The sequence below is a fragment of the Neltuma alba genome, unplaced genomic scaffold, assembly GCF_004799145.2.
Source record: "Neltuma alba isolate B1F8T4 unplaced genomic scaffold, ASM479914v2 tig00005138_pilon, whole genome shotgun sequence".
NCBI classification, from domain to species: Eukaryota; Viridiplantae; Streptophyta; class Magnoliopsida; order Fabales; family Fabaceae; genus Neltuma; species Neltuma alba.
The window spans coordinates 1-25,957 of NW_021633994.1; the positions used below are offsets into that span (position 1 = coordinate 1).

General features: G+C 37.1%; 6 protein-coding genes across 7 annotated transcripts; 2 read left to right on the plus strand and 4 right to left on the minus strand.

Annotated features, from left to right (window-relative positions):
* Positions 1–1,253: 1,253 nt before the first annotated feature.
* LOC114746916 (uncharacterized membrane protein At3g27390-like) lies at positions 1,254–4,460 on the minus strand. The gene is made up of 9 exons (XM_028935189.1): positions 4,013–4,460; positions 3,749–3,857; positions 3,463–3,658; positions 3,248–3,381; positions 2,803–3,091; positions 2,586–2,692; positions 2,323–2,494; positions 1,621–2,069; positions 1,254–1,519 (listed from the first exon to the last, which is right to left on the minus strand). Exons 1-9 carry the CDS (start codon positions 4,101–4,103, stop codon positions 1,363–1,365), a joined length of 1,704 nt encoding a protein of 567 aa, XP_028791022.1. The 5' UTR covers positions 4,104–4,460; the 3' UTR covers positions 1,254–1,362.
* A 2,425-nt stretch (positions 4,461–6,885) lies between these two features.
* Positions 6,886–9,155, plus strand: LOC114746924 (B3 domain-containing protein Os05g0481400-like). Its single transcript, XM_028935198.1, has 6 exons — positions 6,886–7,222; positions 7,535–7,606; positions 8,425–8,456; positions 8,553–8,709; positions 8,804–9,010; positions 9,126–9,155. The coding sequence occupies exons 1-6, from the start codon at positions 7,025–7,027 to the stop codon at positions 9,153–9,155; spliced, it is 696 nt and encodes a 231-aa protein (XP_028791031.1). The 5' UTR covers positions 6,886–7,024.
* LOC114746917 (B3 domain-containing protein Os01g0234100-like) lies at positions 9,101–11,202 on the plus strand. Its single transcript, XM_028935190.1, has 3 exons — positions 9,101–9,407; positions 9,898–9,988; positions 10,103–11,202. Exons 1-3 carry the CDS (start codon positions 9,348–9,350, stop codon positions 10,834–10,836), a joined length of 885 nt encoding a protein of 294 aa, XP_028791023.1. The 5' UTR covers positions 9,101–9,347; the 3' UTR covers positions 10,837–11,202.
* Positions 11,203–11,530: 328 nt separating this feature from the next.
* LOC114746922 (uncharacterized) lies at positions 11,531–16,596 on the minus strand. Of its 2 annotated transcripts, XM_028935197.1 has the most exons (3): positions 16,592–16,596; positions 11,949–12,403; positions 11,531–11,833 (listed from the first exon to the last, which is right to left on the minus strand). In XM_028935197.1, exons 2-3 carry the CDS (start codon positions 12,375–12,377, stop codon positions 11,801–11,803), a joined length of 462 nt encoding a protein of 153 aa, XP_028791030.1. In that variant the 5' UTR covers positions 12,378–12,403; positions 16,592–16,596; the 3' UTR covers positions 11,531–11,800. The 2 variants fall into 2 exon arrangements, with proteins under 2 accessions (XP_028791030.1, XP_028791029.1); XM_028935196.1 differs by lacking the exon at positions 16,592–16,596 and having other exon boundaries at positions 11,949–12,497.
* A 2,449-nt stretch (positions 16,597–19,045) lies between these two features.
* LOC114746920 (probable calcium-binding protein CML18) lies at positions 19,046–19,794 on the minus strand. Its single transcript, XM_028935193.1, has one exon. The coding sequence runs from the start codon at positions 19,715–19,717 to the stop codon at positions 19,130–19,132; it is 588 nt and encodes a 195-aa protein (XP_028791026.1). The 5' UTR covers positions 19,718–19,794; the 3' UTR covers positions 19,046–19,129.
* A 2,746-nt stretch (positions 19,795–22,540) lies between these two features.
* LOC114746919 (ATP-dependent RNA helicase eIF4A-like) lies at positions 22,541–25,123 on the minus strand. The gene is made up of 7 exons (XM_028935192.1): positions 24,944–25,123; positions 24,773–24,821; positions 24,530–24,667; positions 23,523–23,756; positions 23,293–23,332; positions 23,109–23,206; positions 22,541–22,845 (listed from the first exon to the last, which is right to left on the minus strand). Exons 1-7 carry the CDS (start codon positions 24,997–24,999, stop codon positions 22,828–22,830), a joined length of 633 nt encoding a protein of 210 aa, XP_028791025.1. The 5' UTR covers positions 25,000–25,123; the 3' UTR covers positions 22,541–22,827.
* Between the last annotated feature and the right edge of the window lie 834 nt (positions 25,124–25,957).

A 25,957-nucleotide genomic window follows, 5' to 3' on the forward strand; every position in this document is an offset into this window, starting at 1 on the left:
GAATATAATATACTAGTGATTCAATGATTTTTCAATGCCTTTTAACACTCAACCAAATCTGCAGCCACATGGATTTAGAAGCGGTATATTAAAAATATATGGTCTTAAAGTCAAATTAAACGTTCTGCGTAGACATTGCTAATTGCGACGCTCTAGCAGTTGGAATGACGTGGTGGATAAAAGAGTAGTAGGTACTTAAGTTGTTTAATTAACAGCATATAAATACGATGAACTGCAGTCAACGGACTGCAATTACAACTGCCGCATTGATTAACAACTAAAAACGGGCAGTTCATGTCCACATCGGGATCATAATGTGTAGGAAACTACAAAGGCAGACCATTTGAAGCACACTGTGCTTTGAGTACTATAATTTTAAGATCTACGTTTTGCTTGCCCTCTAAGAAAAATAAAAGTACACATTCTACGCTTCTATTCGGTGCTTTTTACTGTTGCCAACAAAATAAATTGGGCAACCAAAAAAACAGCTGGACGTGAGTCAGACTACAGTGCAGCTATTTATTGAGGTCGCACGAAATGAAGACGTGGGCAACAACAACAATAATAAATCACAGAATTACCTAATTTGAATTATAAATGTGAATGCCATGTGACAATGATACTGCACAGGACATACCCACTCCGCATTTACTGAAGACAGGGATATCTGCCCATTTATTTGATTTCTTCATATACACACAAATTGGAAAAAAAATGTTATCATGATGTTGGCTGTTTGAAGTTGACGTCCTCCACATAACTCCATTTTTGCGCCTCCGGTAACTAAACAAGCTGTAAAAAAAAAAGGAGGCAAAGGTGTTTTTTTCCTCTTTTTTTTGTGGGGGGGGGGTTACAAAAGGCAAATGTTCATTGAAGCCTTGAAGGGCCTAAGAGATCTAAAGAGAAGAGTCTTTGTTGTATCAAGAGAGAGAGAAGAGTCTTCGCAGATCCAAATATATTTTAGGCCCAAACCAAGTGATGCGTCTAAACTTCAAAACGGGCTTGTGCCTAAATGGCTCCGGTGAAATCTTACCTTTCCTCTCTGTCATGTCATCCAGCCACGTGACACCGAATGCTTTTCCCACTGCCATACCTGATTCTTGGTACGTCCCGTTGCATTTTAGCCAACACAGGTTTGTACTTTTGGAAGCCACTCGGTTTCAATTTGGCAATTCACCACCAAAAGGCCTGGGAGAGCGAATACACCCCGGCTTTGACCAAAAGAACAAAAAGAGATAATAACGATGAGGAACTACGAAAAAGGAATTGGCTCTACAGCACTTGAGGACCTAAAGGCATATATACAGCAATCCATTAATGGAGGGAAGGAAAAAAAAAAAAAAAAACCAATACTTGGCTATCCTAAACATTTTCATCTGAGGTGTTCGATACTATAAAACTGCCGGATCGTAAAGATATGTCCCGATCCACATAATGAACAAGCAAAGCCTTCACGATTTGGTGAAATCTCCTCCTGTAAGTTGGAAACCTCGACACACTCTTTATCATTCCAATCATCCTAAGAGTGCATTAAGGCATATATCTATCAGTCAAAGAGACAAATAAGGCAGAGACTGTTTCCGAAACTTACAAGTCAAAATGCAAACATAAGTCACGTACCTTCTGCTAATTCCCTGGATCTGGGCAGCTCTGAGAGGATCCTGAAGCACTAAACCACCGTTATCCCAAGCCTCCATGCGTCGTGCGTTGCTTCCAAACAGAACTACTTTCTCCAAGTATCTAACTTCACCCTCCTCCAATTTTATGACGCTAATCTGTTCCTTCAGAACCATTATTGGATTGAAGAACCAATCCAATAGTTTGTCCTTGGGTCTGTTCAAATGAGTTATCTCTAGACCATCTATTAGCAATAGGCCATTTGAGTTGGATTTGATGGAGGACAGAATGGTTTGCAGAAATGAATAACATGGCAAGCCAACTCCAACGATGGCAGCTTCATTGCTGTTCCTGCCCTTCAACCACTCATAAAGGTCAACATCTGTCAGTACATTTGCATCCAGCAATTCCTTGCCTCTCATCTCACAACTCCTCATCATATGGTCCCATATCTGTCACATTAAGTAGGGCATGAGAAATTTTCAATTTAAAGTATCAAAGCTCAAGCCAGAGGAAAACATCCAATATGACCAGAATCACGTCTCGAGTCTCTAAATTTTCCAACAGTTGACTTGACCCAATGATGACAAATTTTCAATTTATATTAGGAAGACAATTTTCCATCAGTTGGGTTGAATATAGACCAAACGATGACCCTGGGTGCCTGAACCATAAAACGAAGGGAGAGGGTGAAACTTGAAATACCTGCACCATTTTCACTTCATGAATAGCCTCTCTAACTGATCTTGAAGGAGTTAAGTTTGGCATAAACATTGCAGGTGAATCCGTAGTGGGAACTGACATGCCACTAGCTACACTATTACCTTTTACAGAAAACTCTGATGAATGCGCAACCCATTTCTTTCGGTACCGGGGCCTGGCTGAGCGCAAATCGATTGCTGATGTTAGCGGAACAAATTTCCATGCACTAGAAAATATGAGAAGAAACTAATTAAGAGAATGGTTACTTTGGAAAGAAAGTTCCCTCACGAAGATAGAGCCAGTCGTTTGTGTATTCATCGAACTCAGCAACCATTGCAATCACATAGGCTACACCTCTACGAAAGGATCTCTCCTTCACCCAAAAGGAAGTTTCAAAGTGAGTTCAGTAATTAAGGCAAGGAAAAATCGCCCAGCTTCTGGAATGGGAAACTAGAGAGAGGGGGAGAGAGAGAGAGAGAGAACCTGAAATACAATAACAGATGCATAAAGTCCAATAAAAAAGCTGGAGAAAATAGCCATCAAAACGCTCGCAACGACAGCGAGTGGCCACATCAGTATGGTCAGTCCAGCAATTGGGATACAAGCAGTTTCAAGAAATGGGCCTTCTCTACTAATTAAATCCTGAATCAGTCGGAACCAGCCTTTGAACAACATGTATGGACTCTTTACAAGGGCAATTGCAGTAAAAAGAGGAATCTCAACAATTAGCCCCATTATTCCCACGATGATACAGGCAGGAACATGAATTAGCCTACAACCAAAGAACAGAAATCTCCATTTGTCATAATCATCCTTATGTTTTTCATCATCGCAGAGCAACCTAGTAGTCAAGCATATGATTACAGTTCTTCTGACTTCTATGCTGCTACTAAAGGAGTGGTTCACATAGTTAAAATAGGAACTTCACCTTAGCCTTTGAAGCTCGTCAGAAGCAGGTGACTCACGTAATTCCTTCAAGTAACTTGAGTACGAATGGTAACACATATCTGCAAAATCTCTAACTACAGTGCAACTCCCTTTGATAGTTCCCCAGGTACCGTCCTAAGTTCAATACAAGTAAATAAAAATGAGCGCAAAAAAGTAGACAAGTGTTGAGAAGACAAGATCTTATAAGATCATCACCACAAAAGAGTGCAAAAACTTCTTGGACTCGCGATCATGTCGAAAGGCCTCGAAAGTGGAAACCCATGGGGTGAAGAAGCCATATCCTACCCCGACAAGAACGCTTCCCGCTATGCCTAGACCCAACCATAAACCAAATAACGCAGGCAAAGCAAACAAAATAGCAACTTTCATAGCGGCATCAAAAATATTGATCCTGCAAACATAAACCCATAAGCGCAAGAGGTAGAAGACTGAAAATCATAATCATGGAGGAAAAAGAATTCGGAAACGGTGAAGGAAGTACTTCAGAAGGGTATAAACCGTCCAGGCCACATGTGCAGGGAACAGCCCCAAAATTACGCTTACATTCCCTATAATCAGGAACAGAGCAGCGATAGGACCCACAAGCAAGCCTGCAGAATTCCATGGAAATTTCAAGAAATTATTGTTTGAATCTATTTTGAAGCACAAAAGGATAAAAAAAAAAAAAACAATCATAAGTATTTGGATTCACCAGCAGATACTGAATCATGAACGAAAGGGTATGAAAAGGGGCGAAAGAAGTGACCTTTTATAGCGCCGCAAACAAAAGCAGAGCAGAACGCTAACACCACGTAGGCAACCTTCATCCAACCATTCAAATGGCCAGGAAAGTCCATGCTAAAGAATCATGAAGACGTTACCAGCACAAAACTGGAATTTGAATGAAGTTTCGAGTACAGTTCTACAAAATAAATTGGGTTCAAACTTCAAAGAGTAGAGGAAAGAAAAGGAAAATTACTAAAAATAAGAGTTTTGAAGACCGGGGAGGAGGCGTGCGCTGCAAGAAGGTAACAAAAGAAGAGAAGGAAAACGGAAACTCAGCCAAAATCAATCATAAAGATATTTGGGGCCAAAAAGTAACAATGTCACAGGCGAAGGAGAGAGAAGGGGAGGAGAGAGAGCGCGAAGAAGGAATAAAAAATAGAGGGCTGTGTTGTCATTGACCAGTCCCGTAACTCCGACCCCTACTATCCCACAACCCCAATTCCCCAAAAGAGGAAAAAAGAGGAAATGGGGAAAAAAAAAACAAAACAACGGTCTTAACGGCAGTTGTGGCACTACAATGCAACGGGCAACTGCTTGCCTTATTAGGTACTTGAAACGTCTTGGGGTGACACCATTGCGGGGGCAAGGCCATACACACAATATAGACATACATACATACATATAAATTCCACTGGCATGAGCACTGTCAGCTTAATATTATACTTAAAGTTCCATATTCTCATAAATTTTTATGGAATCAGATCAATAATTTGACGAGTTTCAGTTCCCCTTTTCCATCAATGCTCTACTCCGATGACAAATAAAAGCATACCTATTCCAGAATTTGCGGGTGAAAAATCGAGTATCATTGCTTTCAGTTCTTTTGAATTTATAAGTGACACTATATGTGGCTAATCACAAACAAGAATATTTATGTAGGGTGGCAGTGTTTCTTTAATGATACGGCCACTTAAGCATTCTGGAAGACAAAATTTATCACGTGATTTTCCGCTCCTCATATGCTGTCACACTGAAAAATTGTGTCTTAATTGATACCCTGGGTCGTGGGAAAATTGAGTTGTTTCTGTAATTTGAGGGCATGAAACGCGGACGGCCAAGATTGACAAGCAGCACCAACCATCATCATTTGACTTGGTCAAGACAGGGATGTTGGTCACGATGATTCATGTGATTGTTAAGTGTTTAAATTTTTTATATCCAGCGCAACCCCCCAGGCTGCTTCATTCATCGCTTTCGTTAAGCAATAGCATGTGAGAAAAGGAGATAACTAGCAACTAACTATAACTTCTGCAACCACATATCCAATTTGTTTACTCTAAAGCTAGCTGTATGTGAATGGGATTTCTTGAATGTCCGTATATAAGTTGTTGAAATATTCAAGTCTTCGGATCTTAGAAAATTAAGGAATGCCTGGAGAATAAGGCGTGCAAGAAATTCCAACGTCATAACGAGACAACGGCCAGCTCCTCCGTTCACCTAGACTGCCAAAAAATCCCAAGGCCCCGTCGTTATTCTTAGCACGAATTGGATTTGCGATATTGATATGTTGGTGACAACCGGCGAGTGCTTAAAATCTATTTTATCAGGATTTTCTGGCACATCCCTCCTCTTAACAATCAATCAAACTAGTTTGTAATACAAAAAAGTGATGATTTTTGCACTTGTACGGACGAAAAGACTGGTCGAATATCAGTAATTGGCAGCAAGGCAACGCGATAGAATTATTCCATTCCTTTTTTATTCTTACCCTGTCATCTGGACTCTGTCCATTCCCTTCTCTATTTTTGTTTCGCCCACTCAACTTCATCCTTCTTGTTCCTCTCGTAGTTTCAATATAACAATAATTAAAGAAGTGAGCAAGTGGAACCAAGATTACACGAAAAGATCTGATCTTTAATGCACGAGAGCTGGACAGGATCACAAGATTGCGACGAGGTAGTTTATGATGTCAATTAGTTGCATTCTCAAACCATCATTAATATGTATTCCTGGAATCACGTAAATTCCCTTTTATGGTGCGCATTCGTTAATTGGAGTCTCATGTTTCATTCTAGTACGCTGCTCATGGCAATTCAAGGTCCAAGTGCAGGCCGCTTTCATTTTTAACTAAAAATATGAGCTTTTTATGATGCAGTCAATTTATATATGTGAACTAATTGTTTTTCTCACTATCTAATTGAAGAGATAATTAACTTACTTAAATTTAATCGTCCACTTAGGCCTGGCTCTCTCCTTCCAGCCCAAGTATTATTGTTCTCTGTTGTAGTAACTGCAACCAACACCATTCCTTTGTCTTTTCTCATACCCCGTTTTACTTGCCTCAACAATCTTTTCTTTTATTATTGCAAGTTAGCTACCTAGCTTTTCCCACACAATGCCTACCTATACTACTCCTCCAGTTTTTAATATAGGACCTAATTCTTGAGTTGGTTTTGGTCCTAAATATAAGACCCATTTATCATATTTATCAATGTTCTCTAAATTATCCCTATGGATACTCCCTCAACCATAATCAAGTAGAAGAGAGAGATAGGTATTAAGAAAGATGATTATAGTGTTTTAGGAAAAATGTATCACTTTTCTTATAATTAACTATTTTACCTAACTTCCTTAATCTAATCACATTAGTTAAATAAGTCCTATATTAAGGACCGGAAGAGTACTATATATTCCTATTCTCAAACCATTCAAAAAAGCAGGAAAACGCTAATTTAGCTCGATGTGATCCAAGGATTAAATTTAGCTATGAATCATTTAATAAAAATATGATAACATTTTCCCCAATAATAAAATGTATTATTATAAAATATTACCTCGACGTCGTTAAGTTATAAAGGTTACATACATATGATATTGTTTTGCTTGTTAGCGAAAAAATGTAAGGAAGTTGGCATGATTAAAAATTGGAGGCCCTTCTTGGCCTCCTCTCTGGCCGGCAACGTCTGTAACTGTAATTGGGATTTGGTGATGGCCATGGAAGGCCAATAATCTGTTGCTGGCAGGCGGCAATTCCTGTTTGTATTGTGTTGAGATGGTGGTGGGTCATGGAAGTAGCCGAGCGTTAGAGGATCGGTCCGTTAAGAAGGAGGTAGCCGACCACCCTCGTGCTTCTACGGCTGCCGGAAAAGCCGTTACTCCTCCGAGGCACGGTAAAAATACGGATGACGATGATGACTTGACCCTGGCCAATTGGTCAAAGTCTCCCAAACGAGTCCCTCCTTCAACCACGGTTTTCTCTCCTCTCTTTATTTCTCCCCATAGTAGTTAATTAAAATGCGTCTCCCTCTTCAACGATCGCCTTTATGAGTATTTTATTTTACCCGGTAGAGATCTTAGGATTTGGGAGGCATTATTCGTTGTAGTACTTTAATTATCAATGGGGTTAACTTTGTAATTCTTTTGTCTTCCCATACTTCTCGTAAATTCACAACCAAGGGAATGTCTAGATGAAGCTAACACATGAAAAAGGCTTTTCTTTAGGTTTGGTTTTATTTCCAATTTAATATTTGATTACTTGATCCTTACGCTGCATTGTTTGCAGCACAAACGGAACAAGATGGTGCAGAATCAACACAGGCTTCAGAAAAAACATTTGGTTTCTATACCTAATCAAGTGAGTTTCCCATTTTTTTAATCCCTTTTCAGTCTTCCTTTTCGGCTTATGGCTCGAAGCATAATTAGTCTCTTAGGAACGTCATCTTGCATAACCATGTTAAGTTTTTATTGTCAACGGCTAGGAGGATGGAGGCATACATGTTTGCTTTAATGACGAACAAAATAAATACTCCCCATGATCTTGATGTAAGATTTAACTAACTAACTTGAGTAGATTAAAAAAGTAAGGTATGTTAGTTAATTATAAGAAATATGACACGTTTTCTTAAAATCATCTTTTTTAATATCATTCATCCCTCTTTATTTGATTATGATAGAGAGAGTATCAATAGGAGTAATTTAAAAAAATAATAAATATAATAAATTGGTTTTATATTTAGAACCAAGATCTACTCAACAATTAAGTTCTACATTAAGAAACAAAGGAGTATCAAATATAACATTCATAACAAGTTATTTGCATTATATGAGCCAACATTTGAAGAATGAACCCATATTATGATACTGTTATATGTGCGCAACTGAGCATCCCTAAATATTCACTCTAACTAGAGCTTATTCAATTTGGTGTGTTTTCAACTTTTTTTTAATTAACAATAAGATGGGGCTTTTTTTTTTTTTTTAAATTGTAAGTTAGCAACACCGAGTACTTTGAGAAGTTAAGAATGTCAATTAAATGGCTTCTCCATTTCTTTGTGTGTGTGTGTGTGTGTTTTTTTTTTTTTTTGGGGTGGGGAGGGGGGGTCTAAATTATATGGCATCATCCATTTGAATTATAGTCTAATTTACTGAAGACTCTAACAAATGCTGGGGCAGGGCTTATCCGATCAGGCACAAAAGCTTGCAAGGTTGGTGGATCACCTAGTATGATGTGCAATTTATTCTGTTCATCTTCCAGTTTCCACAGTTACTCATTGAACATTGATACATATCCTTGCTTGAAGCTCCACTAAGGTGGCAACAGACAGGACATTATCAGCAGGAGAGGCCAGGTCGTCTGCTGTGTTTCGAGCGGAGATGATCCAATCAAACTTAGATCCGAGGGTCCCTAGCTTTGTGAAGTCATTGGTCAGATCACATGTTGCTGGTTGTTTTTGGATGGTAAGAATTCCAAGAGACTCAAGTAAAAATTGCCCTCGTGTTGGAAACCCCCTTTGCATTGTATTCATATAGCAAGTTCTTCTGTACCTCCCAGGGGCTCCCTGCGTTTTTCTGTAAAAAACACTTACCGGATAGTGACACTACCATTACTTTGGAAGATGAATCTGATAAAGAATACCAGTTGAAATACATTGCTTGCAAGACAGGTTTAGGCTCTGGTTGGAGGCAGTTTTCTGCAGTCCACAAATTGCAGGAGGGAGATGTTTTGGTTTTTCAGTTAGTTGAGCCTTCTAAATTTAAGGTACGTTCTTTGGATTCTCCTCCCTCCCCCCCCCCCGGGGGGGGGGGGTGTGTCCTTTTAGTGCTTATACTGTGAGTTTATGGGTTTTGTATTTCAATGGCAATATGACGACTAGATTGTAAAGCAAGAAGGATGGCATGTATGACCACTTATTCCGTTGTAAGTTCTCTGTGTCAGTCACGGACCTGTTATTGTGTAAGTATTGATATTAACCACCTCTCTCCAATATGAGATGCTAATAACAACTGAATGCGGGAGGTCAGTGTCCCTTAGTAGTTCCCATGGGTCCTAAATGTTTAATGCAGAGTGAAGAAAGACAAAGCACAGTTGCAGACATATGACAGGGGGGAAATTCAGTGAAATGAGTTACCATCAAATATGGTGGAATGCTGTGGAGGTTTTGGCCTTTCTCGCTTTCTTTTACGGTCATCGTTCAGGGATAGGTCCAATCTTCTTTAATTTCTTCCCTTTCTATAGGAATATTATAAGCAAGTAGCAGGTTTAGGTTATCCGTGAGAGAAACTTGATTTGTCTGAGAGAAAACTCTAGGCGGTTTATACAATGGCTGGCCTGGTATTGACTACTATCGAATTAGATGATTCTCTCGCTGAATTCGCTAGCATATCTGGTTTGATAAGGCAAACATCCTCTGGTGGAATTGCTCTGAATCTTAATACGGTCAATCTTCGTGCCTCTAAGTTGCTGCGATATATGTGGTTGGAAATTCATTGCTGCCTATTTCCTGCTCTCAAGTCTTAGATGTTCTGTTATCTCTTTCTCTTCGATACAAAAAACAATGCTGAGAGAAAGGAGTCATGATTTATCTCTAGTCTCTATGCTCTTCTTTCCTGATACTAGTTCCACTTTTCTTTACGCCTGTTTTTCAGGTATATATAGTGAGAGCAAATGGCTTAGGCGAACTGGATGGGGCGGTTTCCCTTCCGAATCTCGATGATTATACCAAGCAAAAAGCAAAAGGCAAGCCTTAGATCTATGCTCCTAGACCTGTGATAATTATAAACAAAAATGTTTGCTTTCTTGGTAGTATCCTAACAATTCTCCGTTCTTGCTTGTGGATATTCTAATATGAAGACAATGCAAACAAGGATGCTCAACTGAGTAATAGCCCTAAGAGGAAACAAGAAAAATCTGACTCGCCACCTCCAGTTGTCCAAAAGAAAAACAAGACAAGTGTGTCGAGAATTTCCCCCAAGGTTCGGCAGTGTGCTGAACAATGTGAATATGAAAGTGATGAAGCTGGTTCAGAAGGACTGGAGAGCCTTGGAACGGAACTTAAATTCAAGGATGTAAAAAGCTTTGAAAATTTCAGTATCATAATTGATGGGATTCCCATCGATTCTGAGCTCCCCCAGGAGTTTCGAAATAAGTATTACAAACTCTGCCATAGCCAGCAGGCCTTTCTGCACGAGAATCTCATAAAGGGCATCAATTATAACCTCATTGTCGGCATTATATCTGAAGTTGTCAACATTGCTGATGCCTTGAGATCTAGTTCACTGCATATTCCACCCGCTGAATTTGCTAAATGGGACAAAGAGTTGCTAGCCTTTGAGTATCTGGGGATGAATGTGGAATTTTTAAGACACCGGTTATGCAGGCTTGTCAACTTGGCATATGAAGCACAAGATACCTCCGAGGCTTCAAGGTATTCGGCGTCCACAACTGAATTCAGTCGAGCAGATAACGAAATAATGAATATTGAAACAAAGCTTGAAGAATTGAAAGAAGCTTGTGATGGTTTTGGTGCTTATATTGAGAGTTTGAAGTACAAAGACGAACGCTTCCATCACAAGTTTCACCAATGAGGTCACTGCTACTTGCTAAACAAGACTATGTTAATCTTTGTTATGTGTTGTGTAGAAATATAACGTATCATATGTACTTGGTTTCTTTTTGGGGGTTCGTAAGCATTAACACCCCGACTTCATTTCTTAAAATTGCCGGGACTTTGATGTCAAAGATTCCATCGTCTTCCCCAATCCTTATTCCCATAGCTCTCCGAGAAATCTTTATGAAGAACACTTGATATTTGTATTCGAGAGTTGTCTACTTATTTGCAGACTTATAACCAACTTGTCAAGTATATGACGCTGAAAATAAGAGAAGCGTTTGTTTGTTTGTTTGTTTGTTTTTTTAATGTCTGCATCAAGATTGAAGACATCTTCTGCAAATTGTGGAACATATACTTAAAACTGTGAGAAGGAAGATTTATTTTCTTCAGATTTTCCTAAAAGGAAATAGAAGTAGATTCCAAGTTTGACCATTGACTTACCAACTAACGAGCAATTACTGTTACTATATTTTTAAATTTTAAAATAAAGCTTCCTTCAGCGAGAGAGAATCAGTAACCTAACGGCGCCAACGTTTTCGCCCTTACACAGCCTCCATCAAGCGTCCATTCCTTCTCCCTCCTCGCATTTTATTTTGCAAGTAATACTATTAAAATTACATTTCTTTTGCCCAAACTGATACTATAAAAGCATTCAGAAGAAAACTCTCTTTATGCTAACCCAAAATGAAGTTCCTTCAACTGCAAAATAATTTGTACAATAAACAGCCCAAATCTAACTCCTAGGACGAATTCAGCAAAGATGAATCGAAGGTGAAAGCAAAATCCTAGCACAAATCATCAGTCGAACCATCTCAACCCAGGGAAAACACAGAACAAAATAAAGAAATGACCTTCATTTTCCCACCCTGTCAATCCTCCCCTGAAACCGAAGGAATTTCCTCAAAGAATTCAACGCTTCCAACCATGCTTCTATCATGTTAGGAGCCTGAGCTTCCATCATTCAACGAATCCTGTAATAACACAAAAGGCAAACAAGATTCACGTTAAAACTAAGAAAACATCCAGTAATCTCTTGACTTCAAGGAAGGGAAAAAAATCAAAACCAAAACATAGAGACTCCGTCACCTGGGAAGTCACATTAACTCGAGCAGATTCATTCACTAATCTAGACCTTCTTCCCCCAACCATTGCGTCCGAAGAACCTTCACTTTTATCAGCTTTCTTGGAGCCAAAATGACTTTTTCTAAGACCCATAAACCCCTTCCTTCTTGAGGATGATCCCTTGGGTGGCCTTTGCGAGAAATCTTCGTATTCATCATCATGAAGGAGCTCCTCCCTGAGAGTTGTGGTGGTCCTCTGCATCTGGTTGCTGCGTTCATCCTTGAAGGGCAACAACCTGCCTTTATAGAAAAGCTCGTCGGCGCTCATCATTGAATAGTTTGTGACAGAAAACTCGAAGTCTGGGGAAGCTGGAGCGTCTCTGGAAAGCCTTTCCTGCTTGATAGCTTGCTGAACATCAACAAAATCGCTCGAGAAGGAGATTCTGGGGCTCATTGGAGTGCAGGGATGACCGCTGTGCTCTGAGTTGTTATACATGTCTAAGCATGCCATGAGACTTCAAAACAGCATATTGAAATTCAAAGAAAGCAGACAAAGAAAGGTCCAATAAATTCTAGTCGGGACCCCCTCCCCGCCCCAGTAGATAGAGGCCATTATTTATATCTAAGAAGGGATCCAGGAGGATCGTGTTTTTTTCTTCCTTTTCAAACTTCTAAAATTAAAATGTCAATTTCGTGAAGGGGCATGATGACACGATGTTTTGTCATTACTCGTTATAATTGTTAATTTGGCATTCAATGACGACCAATCTTCAAAAATATACTGTCTGTCAGTTCCTCCGTTCTCCTTTGGTTGTAAGCGAGTGAACCCATGCCATGAACCTGGTGATTTTTGTTTTTTTGGGTTCTTTATCTTTTACCTGGAGGGCATTAATTGTAAAACTCGTCTTTTTGGGCCAATCCTTTGTTTTTTGTCTTCTTTTTTTTTTTTATGTTTTTAACTTGTAAATTGAAGTTCTGGGAAGATTCTAAGAACTAGGTCATCTCAAAACCCAATGCATAATAACACAACGTATACTATTATCTAGGGTTTGCTTTTTAGTATCTGTAAAACAAAGCAGATAACCCATCATCTGAGGTTTCATGGTAGAGTTGGTGGTGGTCAATGGAAATTTCACTATCACAAGTCCATCCTTAATCCTCTTCATGACAGTTCGTTGGAAAATTAGTCAAGCTTACCATTCGAGGTACAGAAAGCAACAGCAGTGACAACTAAAGGGATGAGGTGTTGGGTTTGTGAGCGAAAGCGTTAACATGCTATAAAAGATTGAACAAAGTTTGAACGTTAAAGAAGACTCAAACCACAGTGAGACAGAGGCACAGTGGCAGAGTTACAGAGAGGGATGGTGTGGAAGCTAGCTAGCACGCCTCATTGACCATTCTTTTGACTCCGAAGTGAACTGGGCAGGGGAATGAGCTGGCGATACTGACGGATCAAAGTGGCCACGTGACCCGTTTCATTAAGAGCTCTTGACAAGTTGCCCAAAATGAGAAATTTCAGGACAAAGGGATTTCCAACGGACAGAAACTCCTAAACAGGGCACCTAAGCTCGCAAGTCGAGAAGATGGATCAATAAATTTGCTAGTTGGAGCCATTAATGGGGTTTTAAGTTCGGTTCAAGGCTTCAATGCTGTCTATATCGAAAATGGGGTGCTCACATTTACCGGCTCTAATGAAGCTTTTGAATCAGCTGTTTCCTAGTTCCTTGTTCCCAGCCACTCGTGCACTCGCGCCTCGATAATGGGTCCGTGAAGGAATCACGTGGCATCCCGCAGATTCCTCCACATCCTTCTCTACATTAAACAGCTCTGCCCTTCACCATCGCACATATGTTTGCAACGCATCCGCGTAAATTTCCTGGGAGACACAAATTAAACTAGACTTGTACCCGACTCTTGTCTGGTCAAAACACAGGCAATGAGACAAAAAATTAAACAAACACGAGCAGAGTCCAGCAGCTTCAATATTGTTAGCTATCGACTTAATGTTATTCGCAAATACAGATTAATGGCTCTGGGGCGGAGCGTGAGTGAAGGGGTTTCGCAGGGTTTAGAAGAGGAGGTACTTGTTGGTGATAACATGCACGCAGGAAAGGACTAGAGGGATCAGAGGGTACTTTACAAAAAGAAATTTGAATTCGCAGCCAAAGGACAGAGGCATCCATCACGTGGCGAAGCTGTTTCAAGAGGCGCAGAAGAATGGGGTTAATACACGCGGAGGGGCTGATGAGCCCCACAAAGGAAAGCCCTTTTGAACATGGACCAGTCAAACACAGTGAGTAAATTCTTGAAGAGTACAAGGTTGATTGGGATTGGGCGGACGTTTTGGTCTCCCATCTTGTTAGCATCAACTTCGATTTTAGTGGCCGTGTGACGACTAATTTAGGCTTAGTTAATTCCCATTTTGCCTCTGTTTTCCTCATAGGTTAGCTCAGCCCTTTTGCCAATGTCAGATCAAAGGAAAGTACGAACGAACTGGTTGATTCTCTAATTTGGCCGATGCTGCTGCTGAGAGGGAAGAGAGAGAGAGAGAGAGAGAGAGAGAGAGCTTCATTGGGACTCGTAGTTACATTTAAGGCCAGGAAAGATAAAAGTTCAACTTGGGGGGCTTCGAGTTCGCCTGTTTAGTCACGGTATCCGAGAGAAAAGAAATGGTTGATGAAACCAATTGAATTGTATGAAATAATTTATAGGGAGAAAGGTAAAGAAAAACAAAATTATGATTTGAGATTCTCAGTTTAAAAAATAATAAATAAAGATCTAGTTTCATATATAAATATAAAATTTGATGAAATATCTGAAATATTTCTTGGTCAAATTTTAATTTGGTCTACTTGTTATTCACTAAAATAAATTTGTTATTTTCCATAGTCAATTTGTCACTTGGTTAAGAGACATTTCAGACATTTTACCAAAATTTCATATTTGTAATGTGAGACTAGGACTTTATTTGTTATTTTTAAATTGAGTTTCAAATCGTAATTTTATATATTAGGAGTTTTTATTTACTATTTTTTCTTAATTTATAAATAATTTCTTAATCATAATTTATAAAAAATAATATAAATACTCCTATAAGTAACCCCACACACGCGCTACTTGTCTGTGATCATGGAAGTTGGTTGCTGTTCAGAAAAAAATAGCGGAGCAGAAATTCTTGTATTAAATTAAAGCACCGGGTCAGGAGCCTCGGCTCATGTTTCCCCGACCGACATATTGAAAGCAATGAAAATAAATTTGGGAACACGCAGAATCCGCGTGCGGATTATCCTGGTATCATGAAATTGCTTCTCGTTTAATTTTTTCTCTAGTCAAAACTCATTTTTTATTATTTCCTGATTTTCCCAGGTTTGAAACGTAAGTAATTAGTTCAGTTTACTTTATCTTTTTTTTTTAATTCTGAAACTCCTATTGTATATAAAAGAAAACTTCCATTAATGGCATGATAATTAGAGAAAATATTTTAAGAAAGTTGACAAGCATTTAATAAAAATAATAACTTAATTAGTTTTTTTATAATATTTGTAAATTAATGATTCAGATATTATATTTAATAACAAGTGGAGTTTTAATTAATTCCAGATCACATCAAAAGCTACGCTGAGTTGACTGTGGAGTGTTGAGAGTATAGTGCATGCTTGTTTGCTTGCGGGGGCAAGGGAAGGGGATGGAATAAAATAAATAAAGCGCCAACCATAACGAGCGTCAAGTGACGCCTTTTTGGTTTTATTGGTTTCCAGACTCAGAGAGTGTTTGAATGGAAACCAAATCATGGTTTTATAAGTGTTTTTATAGTTTACGAAATAAATATATAGAAGTGTTTGTCTCGTTTTACGAAAAAGTACTTTTGAGAAGCACTTTTGAGGGTTACCAAACACTCCCTCGCTCCCATGTCATGAATGTAGCCCCAACTCAAATATGCTAAGAATAATTAGTCATATTTATCAAGATCAAGAAGAAAATAAGGTAATTTTCTTATCTTATTTATAAGACATTTTTAATGTATTTCATATAGAGTAAAAAAAATTTTAAACTACATTGCCTCTTAATTAAAATATAATAACTTTTCAACTTTACTATTATTTAATATATACACCTCTAAAAAATAATCTATATTATAATAAATGAAAAATAAAACAGTACATTGATGCTAAAATTTTAATGAAGTGACTTTTAAATAAAATTAAGAAAAATCTTTTCTCTCTGTTTTATAAATAGAACCAAGATAATACTTATTTTAAAATGACTTATAAATAAGTATTTAACTATAGTTTATAAAATATAAAATAAATATTTAAGATGAGTATTATCTCAAGTTACGCGACTATTCTTATAGGCAGTTTATAGATCATAATTCCAAACAAATCCTAAATTGATAAGAAATTAGAACTAGACAACAGGAAATCACTGCAACGCTTTACAAGAAAGACAGAGGGGAGGGAGGCTGCTTCTTTCTTTTAAAGAAGTTGCACCAAGTGCCAAACCTCCATAAAACTAGTTGGTCTTCGCCAGGCAGATCAAACTCAGTTTCTTCCAAGCTGAAAAACAAAAAAACACGAGAATAAATTTTAAAAACCAAAAATTATATTAATAAGGGGGGGGAAAAAAAAAGTCTGAGCTCTTATCTTCCACGTCACTGTAAAATCTCACCAAGTCTCATGTTTTCGAGATAATAGCGAAACTTTTGTGGTAACACACATGGGAGTTTCAATGCCTTTTATGAGCCATATACTCTCTCCGGCGATGACTATAAATTTTAAATAATTAATTTATAGATGACAAATAGGTTAAAAATAAATTTTTGTTTCCAAATATATTCTTACAAAAAAGATGAAAGAGAATGTATGAAGAAATGTGATAAGAGAGAAATGATTAATGGCAATATTGTAAAAAATACATTAAATGTTAAGACAAACTTAAATTAAAACTTATGAAATGCACCACACCTCTTTTCAAATTTGAAACTTATAAATGGGACCAAAAAGAGTATAATTAATGTTTAAGGATAAAAAGGTAGATAAAATTATTTAGATTAGTAACTAATAAGTACTAAATCATATCCTTAATATAACAGTTACTTTAACTCTTAATTTAATTTTAAATATAAGATCCCAATCTATTTTATCTCTTATATTTATCTTTTTTTCTGAAATAATCCTTGTACTGGTTGCACACGTTAAAGACTCCATCAAATAGTAGTTATAGTTAATACATATAATTAGCAAATATATTTTAAGTAAGATAACACATTTATTACAAATAACTAACTGAACAAACTTTTTTAATCTACTCAAATTAATTAATTAACTTTTATATTAAGGACCGAATTAATATAATATTTAAAAGAACTACATGTTTCTTTTCATAAATATCCCGTTTAATTATTGGTTGGTTGCTTTTAACAATTGATCTTATTAGTAAATGCTCTTTTTTAAGTAGGCATGCTACTTGATAAATTTTTAATAAATGCTATAAATTAAATAAGAAGTCATTATTTCTTATAAATATGACCAACAAAATCCTAAAAAAAATTCTCTTAAGAAAAGGAAAGTAGGGGGTAATCTTTTTTATTTTTTACCATTCTATGACCAAGTGCTGGAAAACGACTTCTTGTACATGCATGCGAGAAGAATAGTACGATCTTTGGTTCTGAATATAAGATATTATTTGACTTTTATTTTGATCGTAAATATAAGACTCCAATCCACTTTATCTTTCATATTTATGTATTTTTTTTCAAAACAATATTTATAATAATAATAGTTTTAACCAATACACTTGATTAGTAAGGATATTTTAGAAAAGATAACACATATTTATTACAAATAACTAACTTAACTTCTTTCCTCAATCTCCTTAAATTAGTCAACTAACTCTTATAAATAGAACCAGAGGTAGTAATATAATTAAAAACCATTTTCAATTGAGTCTCCTAACTTTTGATTAAGACTTGTTATTTTGAGGACAATATTTTTGCAAAGTTTAAGGTCCCATTTTCTAATTATCTCAGTCTGTGCATAACAAGAAAATTAAAGGATGGAAAAATCAATTATTTTATTATAATTAGAAGGCTACACTTGCTGCGATCGGAATATTCTCCACATGGGGATACACACCTATAGCCCGCAACCGGGTGGCGTAACAATTATCAACGTTAAGGAATAGAAATTGGACAAACAAAAAATCTCGTTTATTCTCCACCTACTGTTTAACATCCATTGAGTTAACATAGTGCATGTCGGAACTCCACGATACTATAAAAGATCTACTTAACAAGTTCCAAACAGACAAAAATTAAGGGTTTGTTTGGTTGGAAGGCAGGGTAAGAGAGTGGAGGAAAAATGAGTCATTCTTTTTATTTGGTTAAAAATTTTGAAGGGAAGGAAAGCCAAAATGTCCCCTCTCTTCTTCTTCCTTCCCCTATTTTAGCTCCTTTTTAAATTGGGGGTTTTTTGAGGGAGTTAAATTTTTAGACCATTATACTCTTATGGTTTTTTTAATATTCCACTACTACCCATAAAATATATTATTATAATGTTTATTTCAAATAAAAAATATATTATCTTAAGTGAAAAATAAAAAATAGAGATTATTATAATTAAAAAATATATTATTAAAAAAATTATTTAAAAATAAAAAATTATTTAAATAAAAATTATAATATTATAAAATTAATTGTTTTTTATAAATATATTATTTATTAAATAATTTTAAAGCTGAAAAAAAAGATAGCCTAAAGAGAATAAAATTTCTTTTTTTTTTCAGAGCATATAAAATTTGCTAATTTGATTATTTTTAATATATTATTATATTAATTAGAATAAAAAATTACTATACCAAATTTTTAATATACATATTAACATGATAAGACTGGATTTTCATTAAATTATATAATTTAAATTAAGATGTAAATTAATTTATGTAATATATCAATAAAAAATATAAACTAATATGTAAGGATAAAATGATAAATTGATTATTATCTTCTCTTCTCTCCTCTCTTTGAACCAAACAAGAAATCATTAAATATCCTTTCATCTTTTTCTTTTTAATCAAACTAAACAAAACGAGGATAAAACTTTCCTTTTCCTTCCCTACTTTCAAACCAAACAGGTCCTAGAAGGACGAACACACAAATTTAACAAGATGATGATGTGCTCAGAGCATATATACAGGACACTGGTTGAGTTAGATGAGCCTCTTGCCGCTGGTCATCATTCTGGTGAACTCATCAAAATCTATATAGCCATCGCCATCTCCATCTACACCCTTCACCATTTGGATGCAGGCGCTCATGCTGCTTGATTCTCCCAGCCTTTTCAGAACTCGACACAGCTCCTCTGCACTGATCTTCCCATCCCCATCCAAGTCGAATACCTGAAATGCACTTCTCAGCTCACTCTCCTTCACTTTGCCTCCTCCACTGTACATTTCCAAGAACTCCTTGAAGTCGATGAAACCATCTCCATCAGAGTCCATCACTTGAAATGATTTCTCCGCCTCTTCGTTTGGAATACTCTTATTTGTTGCCTTTAAGGCAGCCTTGTACTCTTCCAGCGTTATTTTGCCGTCCTTGTTGGTGTCATATTTAGCAAACACCCATCTTAGCTCCTCTGACTTTGGCTGCGCGCTCCATCCCGACGAAGAAGAATTGGAAATCTGTCGGGTTGATGATGACTTGAAGGTGCTGTTTATGGTGGGTGTGCTTTTTCGCTGGGAAGAGGAGGACTTCCATGAGAAACCATGTTGAAACTTGAGGAAACTCATTTTTGACATCTCCTCTTTAATCTGATGCAAGGGATACGCTAACTTTGATTTTTGTGTGTTGAAGTTGAAGATGGCTGATACTTGGATAAGTCAGATGAGATGACAATAATATATAAGACGCTCTTGGATTCCCTCAGCCGCCCCTAGGGATAGTTTTTTAGTGGAGATTTGATGGAATCTGATTGCGTACGTAGTTGTTTTTATTATCTCATCCTATGGAATTAAATTAAAGTTGGGATTTGAGAATAAACTTTTCATCAATAATTCTTACGCGTTGAGGAATCAAAGATGGAAAGGATATGTATATTGGAGCAGGTTCAGTGTGGGGATAGGCGGAGGAAAAAAGATGGACGCTGAAAGTGGGAACACGTCTCGCGGAGGAGGATGTTCTGCTCCCACTTGGGCAATCCGTGTATTCACCACCACGCTCACTTGCAAAGTCGAATAAGTACTGTGACACATCACGTCGATCACTTGCCATCACTTTCATTTTATCCCATGCCAAAGACATAACCAATCTCTTCATGGGCTTTTCGAAATACCTTATCATGCAGAATATCAGAATCAGAATGAAGTGTTCATGCCGTAGTTAAATTACCACGAATCTAGAACATCTATGCAGCCAAGTTGCTCCATAAACCAAATTTCTGTCACTATCTTGGAATACTCCGGTTTCCAATTCAAAAAGCCAAAAGTCACGCATGCACATACATCATCTTTGGTCTTTGTTAAGTCAAGTTTTTCTTCTGCTTTCTGTAATCCTTCATAAACAAATAAACTGGACCCACTTTATGTCAACGTATGCGAGGCAAGACTATTTCACTTGAAGAAAACTCAACCCGATCTTTATGGGTCTTTATTGCCCTTTAAAAGAAGTACTACTCATTAACAGGTCTAAAGACTAGAGTTAACAATTGTTTTGGCGAATCATTCGCCTACAGTTATTTTACTTCAGGTCGCACATATATCAACTTGAAATTGATATTATAAGTTACAAGTAACTTTTTAATTATAATTTATGAAATACGAGATAAGTATATAAGAAAAATTTTATCTTCACTTACATGAAACTTACTTATAAATACTATTCGAAAAAAGTCCTATATTTTTTGCCAGTGATTTTGATCCTAAAGAATTCTTTTCTTAAAATGATTGCTCGTTGAAGTTTCGGTTTTGTTTTAAAATGTTTAGATTTTCAATAAAACATCAATTTTTTTGTATCGCTCATATATATACACTTTATGAATATAATAAAGTACACTTCATCGTTGCAGAAGTGTACCAGATGCAGGGTATTCAAATGCCCTGTTTTGTCCCCCCCCCCCCCCCCCCCCCAAACCAAATCCGGCATCCCACAATAAGACTCAAACCGGCAACCTAGAAGAGCTCGGATCAGGATGCCATCACAAGAGATTGGCCCCAAGAAAAATTAGAAGGAAAAAAAGTTGCTATCATGGAAACAACCACGTAATTAAGTTTCATTGTTTGTGATAAATCCTCATTTTATCATATTTGTTCATATCTTATTTGAAATTTTTATCAATTTAATTGGGCTTAATTTAATTTATTATGATTAATTTGAAATTTTGAATTAAAAATGGTTGCATGAAAATAGAACTAAAAAAGACAAAAATATGATATTTTTATAATTTATTTTAATTGATTGAAATTTGAAAAGCAAAAGGCAGCAAAGGACCTACAAATTTGAGAATACCAAGAAGTACCTAGAGCAAACTCACCATTTTGAAAGCTGAGGGCACACCTGATTTTTAATTTCTCCTCTTCTTCGAGAGATGGGAGGAGGAGGCGAAGGGTCGCGACCTTGACCTCCTCTTCCATTCACCATCGTCACATCTCTCCCTCACTCCATGAACCATCGTCGATCCCTTCCATAGTCACCATTACTATCGACGGCGACCCAATCCTTTCCTCCGTTTGAATTGCAATTCCATCCCATCCCCACCATCAATCATCATCTTCAAGCCGTGACACCGCCGTCTTTCGTTCTTCTTGCGTGAGTCACTTAGTCCACCTCTTTCCTCCGCTGCAGCGAAGGCAAAATCAACGGAGCTCGGTGGAGCAATCTTAGTTATTGGTTTATCTTAGTCAGTTAATTGTGTTGTGATTCTGGAGTTGTCACATTATGGTTATGGTGTAGTTTTCGAATTTGAATGTTGAGAATAATAATTGTGTTTAATTGTTTCATGCTTGACTTCATTGTTTGACATTGAATTGAATTAATTTAGTGTTTAATCTTTTGAGTTAAATTGTTAGTCAGTCTCACGGTAATTAAGATTGCTGGTTTTGACTATGCACAGTTGTTTTAATCTCTTTCAATGTGTTTAATGAAGATTGTTAATTCTGTTTTAAATTCTTAGTTAAAGAGCTCTTTTACAGGTTCATTAATCTAAGTTTAAGTACCTGCCTAAACTAAATGATTGATTTGGAAATTAAAATTCCGTAGATCTTTTAAAGCAAGAAGAACATAATTTAAAGCTCTAAAAAGGAATTCATTATAAATTGTTATCTCTTTAGTCAACTTTCTTAAATTTTCAAATTCAATTTACCTTTTTTCCGGTCAAAAAAAAAAAATTCAATTTACCTTTTTCACTTTATTTTTCAAAAAAAAAGAAGCAAAAAGTAGTATTTAGAAAAGTTTCCGAATTCTTTTGCAAAGTAGTTTTTAAATTTGAAAAATCAACAAAACCCTTTTTAAATAGTAATTTTTGTATTTAGCGACTTGAACAATCTTGACTCCAATAAAAGAATGACTTTAGTTTGCATTACTATATTGTACTCTAAATTAATTTTAATTTGATCCTGAGGATTAGTATGTAAGTCGGAAACAACGTGACTCACCTCATGCTCTATATAAAACAAAGATCCATTACGTTTTCTTTTCTTCTAGGAATCAATTTTCGGCAACAAGGAGATGCAGATCTCCACCATTAAAGGCAATTGTGAGATGGTAGAAAAAGATTGTACAAGTTAGTGATCGTATTCTTCATGTGCCAACACAGCTTCCAAAGAAATAAAAGCCCTCAAGGTTTTTAACCTTTCCTAGGAGTGCAATGTATCATTACCCTCAGCTGTCTTCTCCCAACGCCAAAGACAAATGCTCACAAAATATCAAGAATCTGCAACATGTTAACATTTCTGCGTATAAGGCCAACTAGAAAATCATGAAAGTCTTGAAAGACAAGAAAACAGAGGACTAAACATAAAGAAAACATTTACTTCTAAAATGGTTTTCAAATCTCAGGTTTCTCCAATATAACAATTAAAACGGCCAACTTCCTCGCTTTGAAACGAATTTGGTAGAGATTTACTCACATGTAGCAATGCACTTTTGGCTAGATAAATTGAAGCTAGTCAACCAAGACTTCCTACACAAACATACCTGCATGGGCATCTCTTGTATGACAATGCCGCTGCTTTCTTCAATGCTCTTGAGAGTGACCACTTCACCACCAACGACCATATTAATGACAACTCCATCTGCACATTTTTGAGCAATTTTAGTAACCTACATATATCCAAACTGCCACTTAACAAAAACTAAAGAACAAGGAATTTGAAAGGACCAGCTGCCAAACAAGTTGCCATGCGCCTCACATATGTTTCCTGCAGGTAGCACAAAAATTATAAGAGAAAATAAACACAGGATCGATTGGAGAAAAAGACAGTGTGATGTAAATACCAAATACTCATAGACATGACTTTCAACGCACACAAACCACATTCTTTCACTTGCTAAAAGATAGTCTGCAGCAAAAATGAAACAAGACAGAAGCCTCGAGAAAAAGGACTAAACCTTCTTTGCTGGCAGTTCATAATTTATCAGAAGATGGCCAGATATTGGAGATTCCCCAGAAGCAAGGAGAGGAAGGCATGCATCTGTTACAACTATCATATGAGACCTTTGCTCATCTTTCCCATCCTCATCTTCATTTTCTGTTCCCACATGGTTTACCTGGCTCCACCTTGCTGTCACTTGCCGAAATTTCTCTAAGATAAGAGCACGTTCTGCTTCAGCAAGGTCACTATACTGACATGCGCAAGTAAAAGAAAAGGATTATAAAGCAATGGGTTAGCAATCATGATAGCGTTCAGTAAAATAACGATCCAAAAATCTAGCATCTGTAAACAAGGAGTGTAGCTCAAATAGCCAACAAGGCATGCAGAATGGGTACCTCAAACACCCCCCAAGGAAAGTATTGGTCAATTGAAAAACACAAGTCCCAGCAAACAAATGATATTCATAAAGCATATATGATAATCACCTGAAGAAAGCTAAACATCAATCGAGATAAACTTGAATTCTAAACCGAGCACTCACTTTTCATCAAATTATAGATGCATTTTACAAATAAAGGACTTCTCAGTTCTTAACATTACTGGAGGGCTAATCTCGTTGCAAAAACGAAAATAATCCATTTAGTCCATGATTATGTAAACTAGGAAATTGAATACTACACTGCAGATATGACCGGTAAGAAAGTGACTACATTGAGCTGATACCAGAAATGACATCCAACGTACAGATGAGAAAATCACAAAAACGCTCGTTTTACACTGTATTATCAAGAGCAATACAACAACCAGGAACAACAGTAAGAAGAAGGTACCGATTGCATGCCATGAAGAAAAGGGAGACTGAAGCCGCGATTACAATTCTAACCACATGAACTACTCTTGTTTTTTCATCAGCATAAAGAAAAAGCTAACATTTGTCGCCAGCAACCAAAGCATAGACTGAGAATATTCTAATTATGAATCCCCAAAATAAAATCTCAACCAAACCGGGGGGGAAAAAATTACCAAGACTGACAAAGACATAAAAGGGAGGCTGGAAAAGGCAGAGCAGACAGAGTCAAGCTCATCGCGAGTACTGCAACAGACTACAATGGGTAGGCATGGACGCCGGCCTACCAAACCCAGCAGATCCATCAAAGTTTCCTGAACAATCATTCTATTATCTCATATGAAGTGTTTTCAATTGAATGGGAAAAAATTAAATGGTTGTAAGAATTAAAATAGAGGGGAGAATATAAGGAGAGAAACCATTTTGAACTGTAGCCTGTCCACTGCGAGATAAAAATGGCGCGACTGACTGAAAGAAAACGAAAGCTTTAGTTTTCAGGACAACTGGAGGAGAAACGTATAATTGCAATAGCTGACTAGAGCAATAGAAGAAACGCACAAGAGAGGGCAAAGGAGGAAAATCGATGGAACCTGGAATGGCTATTCTGAGAAGGTGAAAACGAAGCTTCGCCTGCGTCAATGGCCATCGTCTTCAAGCAGACGGTCCGGCAAAGCAACGTCCTTATCGCGCGATCAGTGCCCAAAACGACTGCCGCACGACCAATTACATAATTCACTTGAGAAATAGGATGGATCCGGAGTCCATGCGAGGAGGTAATCCTCCGAAGGAATGCGTGGCAACACCTGTCGATATTTGAAGCGTGAGATTTCATCAATGGTGGAAAATGCTGGCAAGATATTTTCTCTTTTTATTTTGATTTTTCAACCCACCGCCGAGGCGCCGACGAATGCAAAGCAAATCGCGCGATTGTGTTCTTCAGGTTTCTGGGCGTCGGAAAATTTCATTTGCAGACTGGATAATTATAGTGTTGCTGTTGTATATGGTGCGGCAAACTTGTTTGTGAAGGGGGTTTATTTCCTGGTTGCGTCAAATCTCTCAAAGTTTCGGGTACGATATTCAGTTATTTTCACTGCAGGGGTGGTGATACAGCTTGCCAGGCTAAGCCTATAACGCAAGAGCTAACAACTATTTACATCTTTGTTAATGAGAATTCTGTTTTTGTAACATTTTTATGTAATATAAAAATTATATAATGAAATTTTTTTCCTTGAGATATTTGATCCAAAGCACCAAATTTAAAACATTAAAAAAAAAACAAAAACAAACAAACAAATGCATCGTTGGTTGGCGAGCCTAGCGGCGCGGTCCAACCTCTAAATTCACTGGGAGCTGGATAAATGATTAAAGAGACTGAGCTGATCTGCACCGTCTCATTAACGGCTGAAGCATCTGAATTCGTTGATTTAGTGTGCGGATATGATGGAGACAGGTTTCTCCTGGCCTGGACTGTGAGGATTAAGCCCTCTTCCGAGTTCCGAATAGGATGATTATAAAGGAGTAATTGTAAGAACTAAAAAGCACGCGTGGCCCATAAAAAAAAAAAAAAACAGAGAGAGCAAGCCTGGCTGAGCCCATCTAACCGA